The following is a 21,481-nucleotide window of genomic DNA, read 5'->3' on the forward strand; positions in this document are numbered from 1 at the left end:
CGAACTCCATGCATCGATACCGGTACGTGTCACATAACATTTTAAAAAATATACAAAGCTATCAAAATGAGAAATGGTGGTTCGATACTAGTTAAGAAAAAGCGCCCTTTTTAAATACCTCATGAACAGTTGATTGGATAGCTATTTACACCACAATACATTGAATATGATACAGCCATAAACCACAGGTATCTTTGAAAAAATATACAACGTCGCATATGTTAGTATTTCACCACTACTTTAACACAATTTTGATTTATGATTGATTATGAAATTGATATGGATCAATCTTTGGGACATATAAACTAATATCGCTTAACGAATAATACGAGGTGGAAAAATTTGCTCAAAGACCATCCCGTAATTATTAACGGTTTCTTTAAACAAGAATATTGTGGAATTGGAAAATACTATAACAACAAAGTTCAAGCCACAAGTACTAAGTGCATATGGTACGTACAGGTTCACAAATATGAACTTGTTCTTATTATCATTGACGAAGATAATGGGCCCACTTAGCCAATGGGCCTACTTGATTAGGTATATACACTTCATTAAAATACACTAAAGTTATTATACATCTGAGTAGCTCAATTATTTACCTTAAACAACAATAGTTTCCGACGTTTTCTTCAAATTCTTCGTTTTTGTTAATATAAGACAATTCACCAGTGATACGCCCATGGTCATGCATTTTATCCCATTCATAGCTCCGGAATTGTTAGCCTTTACTAAGTAATTAATAAACTTTTAATGATTCATTCAATGAAAGGAGTCATATAACCTTCACATATCAGTTCCAACAGTAACACAAATTCAATGCATTTCCTTACTCAACAATAACACCCTTCTCCACACCAGTAGAGCATCATATGGATAGAATATTGACACGTTAATTGATACACATGTACGGTTGCGATCCATTCTGTTTTATCCTCACGACCGTTGCATCTATCATATCAGTTTTTGACAAATTAATCAAAACTCCTTTTAACGTGTTATGGTAGCACAACTCGGAAAACAACTATTAATCAAAACTCCTTTTAACGTGCTTGAAAATTTAAGTATGTGCTTTAAAATGTGATTTCTACTGAATTAGGGGCACTTCTGGTATTGTAACTGTGCTTCCAATATGTGAAAAATACAAAACCTTTTTAATTCTGGAAAATAAGGTTCTCAATTATATTATAATTAGTGCGTAAAAAGGTTCACTATATTGTAAATAACCTTTTTTTTGGAACTGTGACACAACACTATTTGGAATCGATATAATTGCTACTGAATTCAAGACCTATACCGAGCATGTACAATTAAATGGACAAAGAGTTTAGTAAAATATTTCTTTCACAATACAAAAGCTTAACAATTCCTAACCTTTACTAATTAAGATTAAACCAAACCATAGAAACACTGTCTTTATAAATAATGGCAAGGACCAAATTGCCTTGAACATTGGTGTTTAACATATAAAAGCTATTTTTACATTTTAATTGTACATATCCTACACGATTAACTAACACGTCAATTGTTTAACTCAGAATCAAAATAAGGTTTGCGGCTTTTTCAAAGGGGATGAAGGAGAAGAACATGCGTCTCACCATAGTGGTTCACCATTCAGAGATGTTCACCCTTAATGCATTGTATGAAAGTACAGAATTTTTGGACGGGATTCCAACAGTTAAGCCTGAATTATTCAAATTGAGTAGGATGAATAATGAATTGTGTGCACAAATAGTTGCCATGTCTAGCCGAACCACAAATGCACCCGTTAATATGTTTGTGACCTGGATTGTATTTCTTGTTTGTGTGGTTGTTCCCAAGTAATAATAAGGACAATTATGTAAAACTCCTCAGTTGTACTAATATATTTGAATAATAGTAAAACCTTTGTGTGGTGATTCAATGTTGTAAACATAAACATATATTTTCTTGAAATCACTCGTTCCAATTACAAATACTAACACTTCTTACGGATATGAACCAAGGGAAAAGAGATAGCTTATAACAATACAACATGACAATTATTATATGTTAACGACATATGCTTATGTGTGACATAACATCTTGGACAAACATCTAATTCCATCAGTAATTGGAACCCCTAAAATACATCGTAGCCGCTTAGAATAGACAGCGTCGTGCATTAGGATGGCCCTGCAAAACGACATAATTCATATTAATACTGTTTTAACATAAAAAATATTAATTAGTGCTAATGGACCTACACCAAGTGAGTTTGTTACCTTAAAGTACACATCAACCCTAGCAGAAGAGTCGTAAACACCTTTTGGTTCTACTCCAATAAACTTATCAGTCCACATGTACACAACCCCCCCCCCCCCACATAATCCATCTTGGGGGGTGGATAAGCCAAAAGAATAATTCCCGGGAAGTAACTTAACAAGCTTCCTAACTGTTTCGTATCCGTGCCTAGTTTCAAGCAATACCACTATCATAGGCTTGTGCTTCTTATACATGGCCTCAAAATTGGTAACAAGCGATGGCCTTCCAATTCCCCTTACATTCCAAGTGCAAACAACTGTATGAAGCGGAATGGTGGCAAAGTAACCCGATATAACGTGCTCTGCATCAGGAGCATCATATGGAGTGAAATCAACCATATGATATCCAGGGACATTTTCAGGTTGTTTTTTTTTGTAAATAACCCTCATGTGTAAGATATGAGGAGTTGGTGGTACATTACAAACCTGGAATGTGTCTGTGAATGCCCCAATACACAAGCACATGGAAACTAAGTCTAAGGGCCAAACGGGACAATCAAAGTTAATTACGGGTTTAGGTTCGAGAATGTGCATGGCAGGCTTCATATTTGTGGGATTGAAGGTAGAAGGGGGTAAAGATCCTAGGCACCACAGCAAAAATACTTCGAATTCATGACGAATTGGGTGGTTGTCGTGTATGTTTAGAAAATGAGCAGGTCGAGGTACGTCTACGGATCCAATCTCCCGCATGAACAAGGAGTTGAACAAGTCGTTGTCTGTGTTGTTTGGGTGTAAAATAAGGGCAGAATTAGTATCTTCAAATAGAGTTGCTAACACTTCACCATCGTCACCAACAAACAAGTACTCAAATTGGGTGAAATCCATTTCGGAATCCAATCCCGTTGGAGGATCAAATAACAACAATGACGGAGTGTGGCATGGGGTTATAGCACGGCGAGGCATGTCGCTTAAGTGTAGAATACCACAGACAAGTGAAGGGGAAGTATGTGGCTAGCTAACATGTGGTGAAACGCTTATATATAGAGGTAGTCATGCATGCACATTTATTAGGTGGATGGGTGATAAGATGTATCCCATTTGATGAATATAATGACGAGGTCGAATATATATCCCTAATACGTTATTTGAGAAGGTTGTGTTTATCATTACCTAATGTTGATCAATTAGTAATTTAACTTGCAAATACGTGAGCACATAAGCTTGTAGTGGATTATCTAGGCATTACATGTAGAGTGGAGGCATTACATGTACTTTGCATCTGTCACTACTTGAATTGATTTGAAACTCGTTTAATCACACTACAAATTACAAATTACTCTCGAGCACATAATACAAAATATTTCACACATTCATTACGACAAATCCTCAACTGCAAAAAATGGTAATCCATGTTTAGTAATTACACATTATCATCAGTATGGATTATGCATTAATTAATAACTTTTTCAATTAGTAAATACAACAACAATTTTGTATTACAGGGTTTCAAATTCAATAAAACCCATTTTGTTTGACCACATAATATGATTGTTATCCATCTATGAATATATTGATAATTACAACACAACTTATGAATATATGGTAGCAATAGTATTCGATCATAGCATTACAAGCACCACCATCTAATCTACCACAACCATTGTAAACATCATTCACACTATAGCATACATTAGGAGATCTACCAAATCAATGTAATGTCCAAATCAATGTACACTTCACATCATGTAATTTAATCAAACTTATAAACCTTCCAAACCTCCTTTTATAAGAAGTTTCAATCATTCAACCATTGCAACATAGATAATTTATTTCAACTTAGGTTATTTATTTCAACCATTTCAACATATTTTATCTAGTGGTATTTCTGTATATAAATAAATTTAACATCACAATTAGCATGACACTTCCGTAAATACCATTGTAAACAATAATGTCATTAACCCAATAAGTGCGAATATAACCAATAATGTCATTGACCTAATAAGTGCCAATATATACAGATGTGGGATATTGTTAGATTTGTCTCGTAACAGAAATACTCCAAAGGTTTATGTTTTGAATATAACAAACACACAGCAAAATGCCCTAGTAAAATGTAACGCACGAGGTTTTTTTTTTTCATTCCATTAATCAAAGAAGCTAGTACTCGTGATAAACCATTTCACTTCCATATACTGCAATTATTTTTTTAATCAAAGTTTTCATGGGGGTCATGTGCATGTGTTCTGTCTTATTACGTCATTTCAGTTCAGTTCATAATAGTTCAGATTATTAGCAATTTGTTGTTCAGGTTAATCCTCGATTCAGTCGAATTTCGATTTGATTTTTCATACAATCTAGATAAAGTTCAATTCTAAATAGTTAAGTTCTTAATTTTAGTAGATTTGTAATATCATAAACAATGTACATACATATATAACTTCAAAGTTAGTACAACACAGGTACTTGCTCTTATCAATAGATTCAATAGATTTGTAATTTCATAAACAACCTACATACATATAGTAGTTCAAATGAACTTTTATTACATATTCGTCCCGACATGTCTTATTCTTAACAATGGTTACTGCTACTCTGCTAGACCTGGTTATTGGGCGGATCGGGTCAGTGTCGGTGCGGGTCGGTTGCGGGCCAGGGTCAAAGAGGGTCACATTTTAAATGGGCAATATAGGGTCGGGACATTACGGGCCACGGGTCGATAATGAGCGGGCCTACAAAATATCAATTACAGTAAATATTGGACAAAGCCTTTATTAGATACATATGAATACAAATTAATCTATATAATTATTTTTACGTTATGTATTTTCTTTATCAACTAAATTGGAAAACACATGTTGGCCCTATATTGACCCCTACCCAATAAGGGCGCTGGTCCATTAATAGCCCTATCCCTTAAAAGCCCTATAAGCTTGGCCCTGACCCTATTATCATTGGGCTACCCTGTCCAATAACCACCCCTTGTTACTGCTGTTGGGGATTATACTAAGACCAAACAATCCGTGAAAACTGTATATATTGTACATTAAAGTCCATAAGATTAGTTCTGGCCATTCCCATTACAGCCCTTTACCGTGGTCCAGCCCAGACAACTCTAAAGCAACTACTTGCAGGCCTTCTTTCTAAACTCGTGGATTTTAGTTCTTCCATTTTAGACAGACAATTAAATCTCATGTATTATCTAACTTCCATTTTAGATTTTTGCAATTTTTAATCATTTTACTTTAAATAACAATATCTACTCTCTTGGTTATTAACACCTACTTGTCGTACAATTGAACAATATTGTATTGGAATCCCCACAAAACTGTTTACTCCCCCAATCAACAATTTAATTATATAACCTATTAAGCCTTTTTATGTTAACGTACTCCTTGTACTCCTTGTAACAGCTTTAAAATGACAACATTAATTAAGGACTAGGTTAGCTGTATTACTATTGCTACTAGTGCAGTGACAACATTGGGTAACCACCCATAATTTCTGGATTGATTGTTACCGGAATGGAACATGTTACCAAGACAAACTCCAATTTTTCAGTTTATGAGCCTTTGAACAGCCGAAAGGAAGAATTTAAATGGGTACATGGATAAGACTAACATGTATCTTACATTAACCCCATTATATCAGGCTTTAATTCGATTTCGGACCATCACATATCACCCTGTGTACTTACATTTATTATTAGATTTATGTTCATCTACCAAGGCCCACTATAAATTGGGCTTGAAGACTAACAAACCCAGTAAGACCGTATAATCACACCTATTTCAGGAGGTATGTCAATCACGTCGTTACCTCAATTGGTTCCATATCAAAATCTGTTATAGATTTCATACTATCATGAGATACATACGTCTTCCCTCCAATCGATCCATCATCTCCGTTGTTACAGGTATACCTATAGAAGTATACACACTGCCACAACCCCGACTAGATTTAGTTTTCCATGAACTCCCATACTTCATTATCACATTATGAACCTTCTCACGAACTTCACTAGTCATTGTTTTCGTATTTGGTACTGACTTTATACCAGCTGGTGTTCCTAAAACCCACCTTACTTGATTCTTAGACATTGGAAACTCACGCCCATTAGGAGCAACCAAAATTCGGTTCAATGGATCGATTCTGGTCATAACCCAATATGCTAACTGCCTAGGTAAATGCAAGTAAGATACTAAATGGAGAATTCCTCCAAAACCCATCTCATTCACCCATTTTGTTCTTCTAACATCAAATTTCTTACAAATGCGACCAAATGACTGAATGTGACAATTCATATTGGGTGGATTCAAAAACAATGTATAAAATCACGCCAATGTATATATACCAAACCTTTCAATACTGTCTAGCATAGCATCAACATATCAAACAACAGATTTTTTCCAACCAACTTAATAAAACATGCACACTGAACTGAAAACCACAAAAAACTGAACACTTACTCTACTAATTGATCTTGCATGCTCTCTCACAACTTGCCCTCTACCCTTCACTTCACCACCCTTGCTCAATGTATTGTCCTACCATTATTATGAATTGTTAAGAGCAAATAAGACATAGTTTACTCTGTTCAACACCAACTGCTCACAAAACATAAGCACTAACATACCTTAAATAAGGCCGGGTGCAAATCTATAACCTTTTTAATACCACCACCATATGGTAACTGTAACAATCGTTTCAATTAACATACAACCCTCTCCATAAATCCATTCACACAATACCACGGAGGACATTCTCAATTACTCGCATTCACTTTTCAAATTACACAGCGTACCTTTGTCAGTTTTGCTTGTTCAACAAATTCCTTATAATTTATATAACTGAACTGCAGACCCATCAAACAGTATCAGATGCACAAACATTCCAAATCTACATACGCTTACTGCTACTCAATATCTTTATCACTATCACGTTTTCGATATTTTACAGATTCCACTAATGTGAGACTCTAATCATCCCAGTTTCAATTGATTAAATGAAACAAATCAAAAAACATATTAGCACTTACATCGATTTTATCACAGCGTCAAATGATAACTGCACCGGAGATAGGAACGTTCTTCGTGGTTCAATCAAAAATCACCTTTCAAAAATTGTAGTATATATAGCTACGATTGATTGACAAACTTGCATAATATTTCCGGCAACTACGGGATTCTTCGTTTGAGATTTGGGGAATAACTATTTTACGGGCGAGCCCCCATTTATCTCCGAGAGAAATGGTTTTTGTTTATCTCATGCACTTTTCAGTGCCACCTAGGCATTTATTCAATAAAAAAACTCTGTATTAAAAGTGGGCCCAAATTTGGGTTAAGTCACGGTGTTAGCTTTAAAATTGACGGAGTTTAGACGCTACTTGACCCCCAATCCCCAACATACTTTTAGAATTGCATTTCCCCCAAATTACTGTAATGGAAATGTCATGGTTTCGCTCTGTATGTAGATCTGGCTGAAGGTTGTTTGTCATGATTGTAATATTTGCTAATTCTGTTCTAATTGGATTGTAGTACTGTTGTTATGATACGATTTCTGTTCTAATTGGTTTCTATTTTTGTTGTTATGAAACGAATTTTGTTCTAATTGGTTTCTAGTTTTGTTGGTATGAAACAACTGATTAGTAATTGTGATTGTTGTTTGTTGAAGTGTAGTTGGCTAAAACTGTTAAGCCCCATCACTGACATTATCTCTTATGCATGTACTCTGCATTTTCTGAGTGGATACATTATGTTTTTTTTTTTTTTTTTTTTTATATATATATATATATATGCTAGTAGGTGCTTGATCTCATGTCTGAAATGGAAGAAGATGGAGTAGTTCCTTTAGGAGGGAACTGTGAAGAGATTGGTACCTTGATGGAGTGTGTCGTAGGGGAAACTGAACAAGAGGTTGGTCCCTTGTTGGACATAGGTGTAGTTGAAATTGAACACGAGGTTGGTACGCTGTTGGAGATTGGTGTAGATGACAATCAGCAAGAGGGAGCAGAAGCTATGAGTGCAGTGTTTTTGGAGAACATTACCTTGTCTCACACCAAAGAAAATAACACACTCCCTTCTTGTTTCAATGACAAAACTAGGAATTCACCCCAATCCCATTCCCCAACGCATACGGTGAAGTCATTGCAAACCCTTATTTCCAGTACTGAGGAGATTGTGGATGCAAGTGTTGACCCTCCTAAAGAGGGAATGCTATTTAAACGGTGGGAGGAAATTGAGTTGTACTACAAAACTTACGCGGAGCAGTGTGGATTTGGGGTGAGTAGGGTGCAAGGATCATACACTACTACAAAAGTGAGGAGAGCAATAACTTGGAGGTGTGAATGTTGAGAGTCACCGGATATGAGGGCAAAGCGTGATGCAAAGAAAAGGGCTAAGTTCATGGAAGTTAGGGAAGCGGAGCAAATGTGAAGGGTCTTATTGGTGAGACAGAGCTTGATCAAGGAAAACGTAAATCTAAAAAATGTGAGTGCCTAGCTAGGGTTTATGGGAGTATGAACAGTGATGGTTTATGAGTTTTGAGAACTGTAGTCTTGGAGCATACTCACGATCTGTCCCCTACCATGGAAAATTTGGTTAAAGAGTATCGGATGAAGAAATTGACATCAACAGTTCGAAGGAGGTTGGTGAATTTTTTTGAGCAAGGTGTAACGGTTACTCAAATTCGTGGTTGTTTAGGGCTTGAGAACATACGATTGCCTAGCGTGAAGGATCTTCAACACGAGGTGTATAAGCAAAGGAGATTGAAGATGGCAGGTGGAGATGCACAAGCCATGATGGCATATTTTGATTATATGCAAGCCGATAACCAAAGGATCAATACGACTCATTAACCAATACCCCAACTGCCGAGGTAAGTGCATGTCCATTGGAATATTCAACAACCCACCAAAACCCATTTCGTTAACCCAACGGGTTCTCCTCTCATCAAATGTGTGGCATATTCTGGAAAATGTCTCAATACGACATTTCATATTAGGTGGCTGCAAATTACAGGTCCCACATAAGAGAAATAAACAACAATTCAGGAATTATATTTACTTTTGAAGACATTGAATACATGACATACCCGACCAAACACTTCCACTTGTTGCTTGATGACCTCGCCCTTTGCCTTTACTCTGCCACCAACACTAACACTATCATCCTTCAAAACCAAATACAGCAGTTCAGTTTCAAACTCACTACAAAAAATGCTCTAGAAAATATAAAGCAATACACCCTATGAAATTTCATACCAAAAACAGTTGAGTTGATAGAACTTTTATTTCAGAACTTGAATTTCGATTCTTAGCCTGTATCCATCACAAAATCACAGCTTTCAATCAACACACAATATTGCCACTTGATCATCAGGATTAACCCATAGGATGAAAAAATAACAATGACAATAAAGACAACTCATTTACCATTGAAGTTGTTCCCCACCACCAAAAAATTGCACACCACACTCCAAACGATCAAGACAGATAATATAAGCAAGCTTTGGCTACATAAACAACCAAAATCCATATGTTCAAACTGAATTCCATATAGTAATTATAGACATAATTCTTTATTTTTACTTAAACAAGATCACAGTACATATCAACTTATAATTGACAACACTTTATAATGGATTTGCTATTCCAGAAGGTATGCAGCTTCATAATTTAAATCAATTAGTATTACACAATAATTTTTCACAAACACATATCCAATTGATTTCGCAAACATCTCAGCAATAACCATAACAGATTAATTGGCAAACAACAATTGGGTAATAACTGGATTCAATTTCGCAAACAACAATTAATTAATAACTATTAGTTATTCTAGGGCTAATTCTATTCACCAAAAGGGTTATATTCATTCAATTGATTTCGCAAACAATAATTATGCAACTCAACAATTTCTTTAACTCAATCACAAATCCACATTAGCTATATCGGCTTGAAATTGCTCGAACGGTTAGTGAGTTGAGTAGGCTTCCCTGCATGTGCCCCTAAATGGAATAATCGCTTCGCGATGAATTCTCTTCCTCAATTCTGTCACTAGCATGAGCAACATTCACTCTCTTCCCAGGAATTGGTTCTAGGGTTTGGGTTAACGGTTGTTTACAAAGTCGTTAGTCAAACATTTGACTGGAAACTAACGACTAAGAACCGTGAAGTAGCAAGTTGTTGCAAAAAGACATTTTTAACCTCAAGATAAACAAAAGTCGTTTCTCTCGGAGATAAATTTAAATTCGCCGCTATTTTACTCGATTTTTCATTTTCAAAAATATTATCTGTACAATTTTAATGGGACCCACAAAAGTACATTATTGATTACAGCAACTACCTGCCGTTTATCTCTAAGCTAACGCCGTGAATATAAGTGTGTTGTTTACGTGTCAACAATAACATGTCACTTGGTCCCGTGTCACTCTGTTGGCTTCCACGCGGGATGGATATAACGCATTTACCCTCGTGATGAACAATACATGTTCATCATGAAGATGAATATGTATTTTGCGCATATCTTCAATGTTAATAAAATACAAGTGTGGTCAAATTGTTTTAATGAAAGTGAAGCTGCATCACGTTTAATTTAGAAAGCCATATAGAAGGAATTCGGTTGTTTATTTAGGCAATTTTGCAAATTTTGTAAAAACCTACATACGTAGTATTTTATTACATAACTAAAATGAACAAAAAAAATGGTATAAAGGGATTAAGAGTACATGACGACATTCAATTGCTTGTGTTACTGATTTTCACCGGAATAGGTGAAAGACAGAAAGAGTGGGAAAAATAAACACTCATCAAAGCTTTGTAGCGCGAACAGATGTAGCCGTATTGTATAAACAAAAATGTTCTGTTAGGTAGATCAGTCAGGGAGGCACAAGCGTGAGACAGGAATCGAACACTTGACAGTAATTCTTGCAAGGCACTATGATTCTTCCTAAATGATAATTCCTCTATAGTGTGCTGCAGCGGCTAGTAGGAAGCGTTCCTGCTATATTACCTTCAGTTCTTATCCATGCCAGAATATTAGCACAATCTTCGGGTTTAACAAAATAGCTTCAAATACAAACAGAATACAGAGTTAAGTAGTCATAGAAGCATTTAATGATAAATATTTTTCTTGCTATAAAAATTGTACCTATTTTTCGTCATATAAGTTTTATATTCATTCTGTTCTTGACGGTTGGGTGCATCTTTCTTTATCCATAGCCATTCTGGTACAGTTAAAGTAGAACTCTGATCATGATACGCATCATGAATGAAGTCCAGAAGCTTCTCCTGCATTACGAATATTTGTAATAAAGCTTATGGCACACACTCACGTATCTAATCAATCAAAGATTATGGTGCGCATGTAATAGATGACATACCAAGGGTTGAGAAGCATCAAGCCAATGATAAATAGGATCATTACGGAACCATATCATTTGTCTTTTGGCAAAATTCCTGAATATTTTTAAGGCGTTCTCTGGTTAATATTTGAAATAAGATAAAAAATAGGGATGCATTGCAGTGTAAACACCGTGATACAGAGTTTTTCAATTCATAATTTGAAATGTAATGTTCTGACATTTAGTCCAGTTAGTTCAACAAGTAGCAAAGCAAGGCAAACAGAAATTAGAAAAGCAAACAACAGACTTATATGTTGTGTAGATGAGATGAATCAATAAAGCATTCCCATGTAATTATGTAAAAGTGTCTACGTCAAAATGCAAATGTCATAATTTAACTTGGAACAAAAGGTCGTTTAAAGAGGTTTTATGGAGCCAGAATAAAATTTAAAATCACTCAAAACATAACAAACTAGCAAAGTTGTATTTCATTCAGCCATTCAATATCGCTCATTTTATTAGATGGTATTGGACCACTAGTTAGAGACGCAACTTTTTTTAAAACAAAACAAAGATGGTCATACATTGAATTACTAAACTCGGAATTACATAGACAGAGTGCCTAGAGAAGCCAAGTATCTAAAGAACAAGGCATTGTTCCAATGTTTGAATATATTACAGATAGATATAAAGGGTTAAGGACTTATGTTATGATGCTCAAACAGGATAGACTGTTCTGCCATCAACAGCTTGGCCACAACCCTATTTGTTATGATTGTGATCGAGCTTAGGATGCCTCAGTAGATGAAAAAAAAGGGTTTAAAACAGTGCGTTAAGCACATATCCACATTGGTCTTGGAGCATGGAATATATTCAAAGAAGACTCCTTATTTCATTTATTTGAGTAGAAGATATCACACAATGCACTTGGCATAGGAAATACTATGTAAGAATGTCCACCTTTTCCTACACACCCCAATACAACAGGTGGCAGAGATGCAAATCCTTAATAGGTAGTAGGTAAGAAAATGTGAAGGAAAGAAATAAAACTTTAAGTAATTTATAGCTGGTTCAGGACGAGACAGAGGCCACTTAGAGTCTAGGGTGTTGCCACGGTGGAGCTATAAAAACATTTATAAACCACAACAAGTTACTCCAGCCATACCTAAATAAAGTTCCACATTAAGCACTTCAGAGATGTTTCTGAAAAAACTTCAAAATTATATCTCAAGGCAATAAAGCTATGCCTACAGGAATTTCTATATATGCCCTTGAAAAACTGATTGATTGGAGTAATAATATATGCCTTTGACAGGGGTAAATATGTTAAAAAGGAAAAATGTTCTAGTCACATGCACCTATAATATCTGCATCAGTAGTTAAGTGAACCTTTATTTTGGGACAGAGGGAGTAATCCTTACAAGCCGTAGATAGAACCTCATTACACTGATACAATGACTTAACATTGAGATTAATTTCACAGCTTTTATCTTTCTAAACCCTTTGTTATTGTTCTAATTATACATACTGAGTCCTTAGCTATTTTAATAGGTGAACTTGGAGTGACTTCTCCTTTAGATTTCATTATTCTATCATCTAGCCTTTTCATCTTCCTCATTTTTATCATTCATATTAATCTCTATAACATTGGCATACAATTTTTAATTTTTTTTTTCGGAATTCTTTTCTTTTATAAACTTCTATCATAACAGAATTTATTTCGACTTCTACTATGAAATTTCTTCTTTGTCATAAATTTTTCTAATTCCTTGATTTTCTACAACTCAAACAATAGCCTTTCTGATTCTGATACAACCTTATCCTCCCCAAATGCAATAAAGGCAGTTATCACTTATCAATATATAAATAGCAAGGAGCAATCTTCCATCCTGGGGTTCTGTACAAACCTGGACACCTTCTGAAATTCAAAAAGAAAGGAAAAAAATTCCTTTGCAGAGCTCTGACCATCTTGTTTTCTGCATTCCAAGAGATACTCCATGCCCTGAATAATAGCTGACAGGATGAGTCTCAATTTTATTACATAGAAAATCAACATGGAGCAAAATGTACACAAACAAAAATCTTAGAGTTGTCATACATCCAATCCTTTCAACTGATTTTGCTAATTACCAATTTTGTGAACTCCTTTTTTGAGCAGTTAATTTTCATTGCTCCAAACACCCCTTTTACTCTTGAGAAGATGATTCATGTTTAAGGACATAACCTAATTTTAAGGTGAGGTTATACAAATCTGTGCCGGCAAACAGATTTACTGCTGTAACTAGTATGTCCCATTTGAACACATTACTGAGAATTACTAAGTACAAAGTATGTCTCAATAACTTGGATGAGATAAGCATACACAAGAAGTGCCTCATTTAGACTATTAGTGCAAATCATAAATGAAGGTAAATACTTCCTCCGCTTCACAAATATAGCAACAATTACCATTTTAGGAAGTTTCACAAATATTCAACATTTTCCTATTTGCATTTGTTCTTACTCTTTCTCTCTCCTCATCACATGGATCCCTACTCCGTATCTTTATTCCTCTCTATCTCTCTCCTCTTCTTAAAATCCTTGTTCCCTCCCCATGTTGCGATATTAGGGGAACGGAGGAAGTATAATTTATCACATATCAACATGCACCTCCCATATTCGCATGAGCAGTTATGCCTCTATAATCAGAACTGATAAATGCAGGATAATATTGGTAGGTAGAGCTAATTCAAAGTACACCTGTCGATAACCAATTGCTCGGGTAGCAGGACTTGAATTGGGAAGAAGACCTATGTCTAGAAGCCATTTGGCCTCTGCTAGAATCCCATCACTACCTGCAATCAGATGCAGTATACAGCTTACAAGTGGAACTAAAGAGTATAGTCACGTCAAAGCACATACAAAACTTGAAATGACACATAAATCACATACGAAAACTATGATTATCAACATATGCATACACCTGCAAGACTATTTGGAACATTGAGATGCATCCATTTATTATTTTTGTGGGTAGGAGTGGCCGAATGGGGATTGAGGTTGTGAACAGGTAATGCTCTAAAGTGTAGAATAAAAATATTTGATTTAACACTGTGCTACTTGGTTTTGTAATGAAGAACATAACAAAAAAACAAGAAAAACCATACCTGAAAGCATCTCTTCACATCGCAAATCAATTGATCTATACAAATTTAGTCGGGGGCCTGAAAGGAAAAAGCAAATGAAATCATATTCTAGTTCTTTTAATTGCCCCCCTTGCATTCCATCCATGTTTTGACAATCATCCGTTGCAGCTAAATTGAGTTTCTCTTTGTAGGAATCATATGGCATTTGGAAGGCTGATGGAGGCGATCCACTAGACTGCCAGGTAAAAGAACATTCATTTAATAATTTTTTTTTTTTTTTTTTTTTTTTTTTTTTTTTTTTTTTTTTATCAACTGCTTAGTTAGTATAGAGCTACCCTACCAAAAACGGACAGGAAATATAAAAAAGTGGAAATAGGAGAAAGCTTGGAGTAATCAGGCAGGTTTATATGCTCCTTTTCCTACAACATGAAACCATGACAATCCTTAAAATACTCAGGAAGGCTTCCAATATAACTTAAATGAAATCAGAATATTATCAGAAGACACATTGATAGAGAATTAGTAACTTAGTTCAGAGGTTAGGAGAATTATAGAAAATAGAGGATTTTTAAGAGCATAGGATCTTAGTTAAGGCATGTTGTCACGGTCCGAGTGGTTTGACACCGGATCGTGCGGCGCGCTCTTATCTTTTAGAAACAAGAACGCAAGCCTAGTGAGAGAGGTTCGTGGGCACACAGCAACACGGACCAAAGGTATCTCAATGAGGCAATCGTTAGTAACGAGTGCAGGGTCGGGGCTTGTGACGGCCGATACTTCGAAGCGGGCACAAGCGGAACCGACAAGGATGTAGGCGTCTTTGAGAGTCTCTTGGTTTGGTGGGGAGCTTTAAAACAAGGCAAGCACAATATCTATAAAGGCTTAAATCAACACACAAGTCTTAAAGCAAGGCAACCCGAATAGGAGCTTTTTCATTCATTCAACCATCGCTCCATATAGAGCTTTATATTGCTTACATGGAGAAATACTAGTGAACACTGAAATGACAGTAACACAATAATCTCCTCTAGCGCCTAAACTACTTACACGAATACATTAAAAGTTTAACATAAGCTAGATAAAGACATAAGAAAGCAAAATACATGATTAAAGAGGTTGGATCCTAACACATGTGCACTTTCCTATGTTTCCAGAAAATTAGCTAATCCAGCCAATGACCTGGCTAATTAGCCTGGCAGCTTGGCCTAATCAGCCAGGTTATGATTTAACACAACATAAAAATTATTAGTGGAGAATATAGCTTTTTCAAGGTTCAAAAAATTTAGAAAAGAACAACGCACCATAAAGTCAATAACAAAACCTTGCAGTATGATTCACTCTAATTCTTTATCTATAACAAGTGAAAAGGTGATTTATCTAACTTAGTTTATCTTCTTTATGGCTCAAATCACACTTGGCATCACAATATATAGGGAAATGAAATTAGAGAAAGTACTTTGATTGTCAGATAATAAAATGACAATGAAAATATTAAACCTTAATAATCTCAAGGCTACGCTGTAGGCGATACCAATTGTTTGTTGGTAAAGACGGGGCGTTCGGATCTCCCGCTTCAAGCACCAACTTTACAGCTGCATCCCAATCCCCATTATATTTATAATTTTCAAGCTCTGCATACACTTGGGAAGTAACATTGGGCGATGCTATTGGAACATCAGGCTTGCCATAGATGAACCTAGCATTTGAAAAAAAATTTGTGACATCTCTATATGAACCCATCCTCTTACAATTACCCAGGGTATGCTCAACTGAACCAAATACCACATTCAGCTTTGGTTGAAACCTTAAAATAATATTAGAGAATGCAATATCTATAGAGGAAACTTATAGTTCACATTCAAGGTTCCACGATGCATTACCCAACTGTAGAAAACAAGTATAGCTAATATGATCCATGAGATACTATGCATCTTGTCTTTTGTGTGACTGAAAACTTAATGCAAAATGAACTTTTAAAGCTCATCCAAACAAAAAATAGAAATTGTAGAAACATACCAACGCAAATACAAACCAGTTCCTCCAGTAATTATAGGAACATGGCCCTTGTTAAGGACATCTCTTGTTGCTTGCCTTGCATCATCATAAAATCGACCAACAGAATATTCTACAAATATGGGAGGTACAAGAATTAAAATGAAGATACAAAGCAACATAAATTGGCCATTGTATTTTACAATCAGAAGGATCAATCATTTGCATATACTTAATTACATGCACTTTGATTCATTTTTATCCAGTGTAGGCACATATGCATGTTAAAAGACTATTCATCCAATAGCTCAAAATTTTAGAGAAGTTTTGTTCCTCACAAAAAATGATTTTCGTCAAAATTGATTTGATTTACACTTTTACAGGCTTCTGCATTAGGTTAGGTTAGCAGTAACTCATTAAGCAGATATAGTATGTAGCTCTCATTTCTACCTTCAGCTGGGTGCAACATGTCCAACAAATGGTGAGGTACCTCCTGAAAAATAATTAAACAAAATTGATTAAAAAAAAGAGTGAAAAATGGCTGTTGAAAGAAGTAACGAAATCAACTGCTTACCAAAGGGTTCCTACAGACCTACAATGCCTAATCAGGACAAGGACGAAAAAAAAAAAATCAAAAACTACTATGTGATAAAGATAAAATATGTTCTAACACATTTGCTTAATTATGTTAAACACAAAATCATCTTATGAAAGCATGTCAATATTGCCAACAACTAATTTGTTTGTAACAAACAAATCAAAGGCACCTTTCGCTCACTCGGTGAAGGTTTTGCAGACCCAACATCAAGACCTTGATAGACCTGTATCATGCAAAAATAAGGGAAAAATGGAGAAAATCATCAGAAGAAAACTAATTAAAATTAACGCATCATAAAGTGATCAACAGCAAAAAGATGTCATATGCAACAAAAGTATAAGATAAGGGAACTCAGAGCAACTTGCCTCCAGAAATAAGAACATGATTATACCATCCTTAGGGGTTGTTTGTTTGACATAAAAAAACATGGGAAGTGAGACTTCCTAGAAATTGCAATTTTAGTGTGTTGTTTGGTTGACAATAATTTGGTGAAATGGGGGAAGTGGAACTTCCTAGGAATTTTGAGTTCCCACAAAATGTAGGAACTTACTTACCTAACCCCCCTAGGTAAGTGAAAATTCCCATGGAAGTTACTTCCCTCATTGTTAGCCAAACAATTTTATAAAATTCCCATGAATTTAATTGTAGGAATTTAATTCCCATAAATTTACAATTCATGGGAAGTTCTAATTCCCAAGTGAACGAAACAACACCTTATATTCAGGAAAGTAGCAATACCAAAAATGAAAAAATACTGAGAGCGAGTGACTGGGGACAATTAACTCTACAGCTAAATTTCAAATCCGGAAAATTTTGTAGTAAAGCATAATTAGCTATAATCAATTTAAGTGGCACTTCCTCCGTTTCAAAAGACATTAACATATACTACTCTCTCCATTGGTCCATCCCACTTAACTTTTTTTTTTAAAATGATATACAAACCTTTCATAGCATACAAATTAAATCATACAAAGTATATATTTTCCCATAAAACTCTTACTTTAAAAACAAATAATACTCGACAAAATTGGCCACAACACCTTGAAGTATGGCTTAGGTGCACCAGCAACCTGACTTTGCATAGTAGCCAAAACACCACCAACTATGATATTAGGTGCAATGCATGCCATAAATGAAAATTTTCGGCAACTTATTATACCAAGAAGAGGTGAATCTTCACTCTCTAGAATAGTTATGTAGTCTTTCATCTCCTTCACACCCATGGATTCACCTTCTCCAAAGAAATAAGTGGCCGGAAATCTTCATTTAATGCACACGTCACACCTAACACCATAGTTGTTGGTGTTTTGGCTACTACGCATAGTTCAAGGTGCTCAGTGCCTAGGCCATACTTTAGGGTGTTGTGGCCAATTTTTCCATAATAATACCATGTTTGTTCTCAACAATTCTATATTATCAATACTAGTTATAACAGGTCAAATGAATTGACCTCTAACAAAATGTGGCCTATCAAATTGAGACTGAATGAATAAAATTCTTCTATTAAACTTTGTTGAATATCGACCATATCACAATATCACAGTACAAATCACATAATAAAAATAATGGAATGAGCTTAGTCCATATGATAAGTAATGTATTTCGCATTATAACTTCACTCACACAATATTAAAATGACACAGTAACACAAAATTAAGAACAATAACATTAATATTCATAAACAAAGCCCAGGAAATTGAAATGTTCTAGTTAATAAACTTATTAAAACAACAATTAGCAAAAACAAAATCAATTAAATTGAGTTAGAAAAAAAAAAAAAAAAAACCTGAACAGAGTCAGCAGTGATAATTTCACCATTAATGCGCTTAGCAAGCTCGAAAGCGAGGCGAGATTTACCGGCGCCGGTGGGGCCGGAGATGACAATAACTTTTTGTTTTTTCTCTCTTCTCGGAAATGAAGAAGAAGTAGAGGAGGAGCAGAAGGAGGAGTATAAATGGCGGCGGAGATGAGTGGTTGTGGAAGAGTATTGAAAGTGGTGGCGCAATCCCCATTGACGTAAACCTCCGCTTACTCCGCTCATTGTTTTTGATGATGACAAATTTTAAACCCAGGGTTTTATAATTTATGGGTTTTTGGTAATCCCTTTTGATTTTGTTCAACAAGTACAAGTTTTATTTAGTTGTAATTAAAAGGCGTAATTTTGTACTCCTACCATTTATTAAAGGATTAGAGGTAAAACATAGTGTGTGGTTAGTTATTACAGGCATCTGTACCATGCACATCGTTCCGTAAAAAAAAAAAAAAAAAAAAAAACAAACAACGAAAAAAACGAATCAATCTCAGGATTCCTTGAAATCGGGAGAGAAGCTCTAACCATTTAAGTTATTCCTCACTCTCATTATAAGAGAATAATGAACATATAATTAGTTATAGTGAAAATAACACAATGTTAAAATATAATGAATATATACCTAGAATGAAATAAATATATTTGCGCTAAAAAAGAGTGAAAAAAAAACATATGCATATGTTATTAAATTGTTAGTATAATGCATTTATTTGTGACATAATGATCATTGCTTATTGTGAAATGTTCTTTAAATTTTGTATTTAAATTATGATTGGTATATATAAATAATGTCCATTGCATAATATTATCATGTTCTTTATTAATATTACAGATGTTCTTTAGATATACAAAAAAAATAAATAAATAATAAAAAAAATCATAAAGTTGGATGTTTTTTTCCATACAAAACAACTACATGCTCTTTTCGCGTTTTTTTGTCTGTACCAAGCATGGTATCGCCACTACCTTAAACTTTTCAGGTAAAACAACTAACACAGTAAATTGCTTAATTATTCTCTGTTTGGTGCCTGGTGTAGTTTTCTTTTTTTAGTTTTTTGTTTTGCAAAATCAACCTCTGTGTGTCCAAGCCCATAGAAGAGCAAGTGCAAGGTGCCCCCTTGCACAGGGCCCCCAAATTTAAAAGGACCCACTTTTTTTCCTATTCATATTTAAAAAATATATATATATATATGTAAAGTCTCATTGTTTATCACGCTTATTATTTTCCTCACTATTCAAATTTCCATATTAATTTTTACAATTTTCCAAATTCCTCCATCAATTCAAATTAGTACTATCATTATTACATCAATCAATTTCATGGAAAATTGTATTTCCTATTTCTCCATTCAAGGATTTTCAAGGTTATTAAATCATACTCAGTCAAATTCAATGGCAATGAGCAATCAAACGGTGGGTTATCTTCCATCATTCTTCAATTATCAATTCCTCCAATTCTCAATTGATACACAAGTAACACAACCAACCAAATTAAAAACGAATTGAAGCAATTAATTTCCTTCTTTGCCCATTGTATGGGCCTGCTGGTTTCTATGTCTTTTGCGGGATTGTATATATTGTATATATGCATGTTCATCGTTCTTATTAATCTATTATTTCATAGGTGGTTGAAAATTTATTTTTTATTTTTTATTTAGCAACTTGTATTTTAGATTCTTAATAGGTTGTTTTTTGCTTTGTCCTTTGGGTTAGAATTTTATTATTATTATTATTATTTTATTTTATTTTATTATTATTTTTTTTTTTACAAACCTCTAGGTTAGAAACTTAGAATGTTAGATTGTTTATCCGTTAAAATCTTGATTGTTTGTATGGGCTTAGTATAATTGTATTTATTGTATATGTGTCATGTGACACTATTATTATAATTATTACTCCGTAATTTTTTCATCTTTTGCATATGGTTTGATTTCATTGTTATATCATTTTTTAGGACATTTTCATTTTATAATGTATATATAGGAAAATTGTGAATTGCTTAAATTTTCGATAAAAAATTGCATAGTTTTCACATTATTAAGGGCCTCTTTTTCGATTTGGAACAGGGCCTCCAAAATCATTGCTACGGCCCTGTGTGTGTCCTTGTAGGACAAGTGCCCTACAAAATTTTCTTTTCTAAAATAAGTTAGTTAAAATTTATTTAAATAGAATACAAAGTGAAATATATTGCTCAAACTTACTAATAGCTTAGTGGTTGGAACATTAACATGTATACCAAAGGTAAAGAATTAACATAATTAAAATCAGGAAATTTTGACAATTACCACCTTGTATTATGTCCATTTTAGCAATTACCACCTTGTATTTTTTTTTTTTTAAATTACCACCTTCTATTTTCAAAAACTTCAAAAGTTATCACCTTCTTCACCATATG

At 34.6% G+C, this 21,481-nt stretch overlaps 3 protein-coding genes across 3 annotated transcripts; all 3 read right to left on the reverse strand.

Annotated features, from left to right (window-relative positions):
- Nucleotides 1-2,171: 2,171 nt before the first annotated feature.
- On the reverse strand, nt 2,172-7,876 carry LOC110686985. The gene is made up of 2 exons (XM_021863619.1): nt 7,261-7,876; nt 2,172-4,954 (listed from the first exon to the last, which is right to left on the reverse strand). The coding sequence occupies exon 2, from the start codon at nt 3,183-3,185 to the stop codon at nt 2,172-2,174; it is 1,014 nt and encodes a 337-aa protein (XP_021719311.1). The 5' UTR covers nt 3,186-4,954; nt 7,261-7,876.
- A 125-nt stretch (nt 7,877-8,001) lies between these two features.
- On the reverse strand, nt 8,002-10,442 carry LOC110686905. Its single transcript, XM_021863515.1, has 4 exons — nt 9,655-10,442; nt 9,484-9,540; nt 9,315-9,392; nt 8,002-9,228 (listed from the first exon to the last, which is right to left on the reverse strand). Exons 1-4 carry the CDS (start codon nt 9,655-9,657, stop codon nt 8,920-8,922), a joined length of 447 nt encoding a protein of 148 aa, XP_021719207.1. The 5' UTR covers nt 9,658-10,442; the 3' UTR covers nt 8,002-8,919.
- A 387-nt stretch (nt 10,443-10,829) lies between these two features.
- On the reverse strand, nt 10,830-19,619 carry LOC110686906 (tRNA dimethylallyltransferase 9-like). The gene is made up of 11 exons (XM_021863516.1): nt 19,063-19,619; nt 17,446-17,499; nt 17,129-17,171; nt 16,703-16,811; nt 16,184-16,382; nt 14,711-14,924; nt 14,304-14,398; nt 13,472-13,566; nt 11,604-11,679; nt 11,372-11,511; nt 10,830-11,289 (listed from the first exon to the last, which is right to left on the reverse strand). The coding sequence occupies exons 1-11, from the start codon at nt 19,315-19,317 to the stop codon at nt 11,187-11,189; spliced, it is 1,383 nt and encodes a 460-aa protein (XP_021719208.1). The 5' UTR covers nt 19,318-19,619; the 3' UTR covers nt 10,830-11,186.
- Between the last annotated feature and the right edge of the window lie 1,862 nt (nt 19,620-21,481).

This window comes from Chenopodium quinoa, unplaced genomic scaffold (assembly GCF_001683475.1).
Source record: "Chenopodium quinoa cultivar QQ74 unplaced genomic scaffold, ASM168347v1, whole genome shotgun sequence".
Classification (NCBI taxonomy): domain Eukaryota; kingdom Viridiplantae; phylum Streptophyta; class Magnoliopsida; order Caryophyllales; family Amaranthaceae; genus Chenopodium; species Chenopodium quinoa.

What these genes read in the sequence shown, in the direction of transcription:
- LOC110686985 (XM_021863619.1), bottom strand. Translation starts at nt 3,185, where the DNA reads ATGCCTCGCCGTGCTATAACCCCATGCCACACTCCGTCATTGTTGTTA.
- LOC110686905 (XM_021863515.1), bottom strand. An exon ending in TATCAACTCAACTGTTTTTG is followed by an intron (nt 9,393 to 9,483) that starts GTATGAAATTTC and finishes TTGGTTTTGAAG; the next exon opens with GATGATAGTGTTAGTGTTGG. An exon ending in AAGTGGAAGTGTTTGGTCGG is followed by an intron (nt 9,229 to 9,314) that starts GTATGTCATGTA and finishes TGTAATTTGCAG; the next exon opens with CCACCTAATATGAAATGTCG.
- LOC110686906 (XM_021863516.1), bottom strand. Translation starts at nt 19,317, where the DNA reads ATGAGCGGAGTAAGCGGAGGTTTACGTCAATGGGGATTGCGCCACCAC. An exon ending in ACTGGTTTGTATTTGCGTTG is followed by an intron (nt 16,383 to 16,702) that starts GTATGTTTCTAC and finishes TTCAAATGCTAG; the next exon opens with GTTCATCTATGGCAAGCCTG. An exon ending in GAGCAATTGGTTATCGACAG is followed by an intron (nt 13,567 to 14,303) that starts GTGTACTTTGAA and finishes GCTATTATTCAG; the next exon opens with GGCATGGAGTATCTCTTGGA.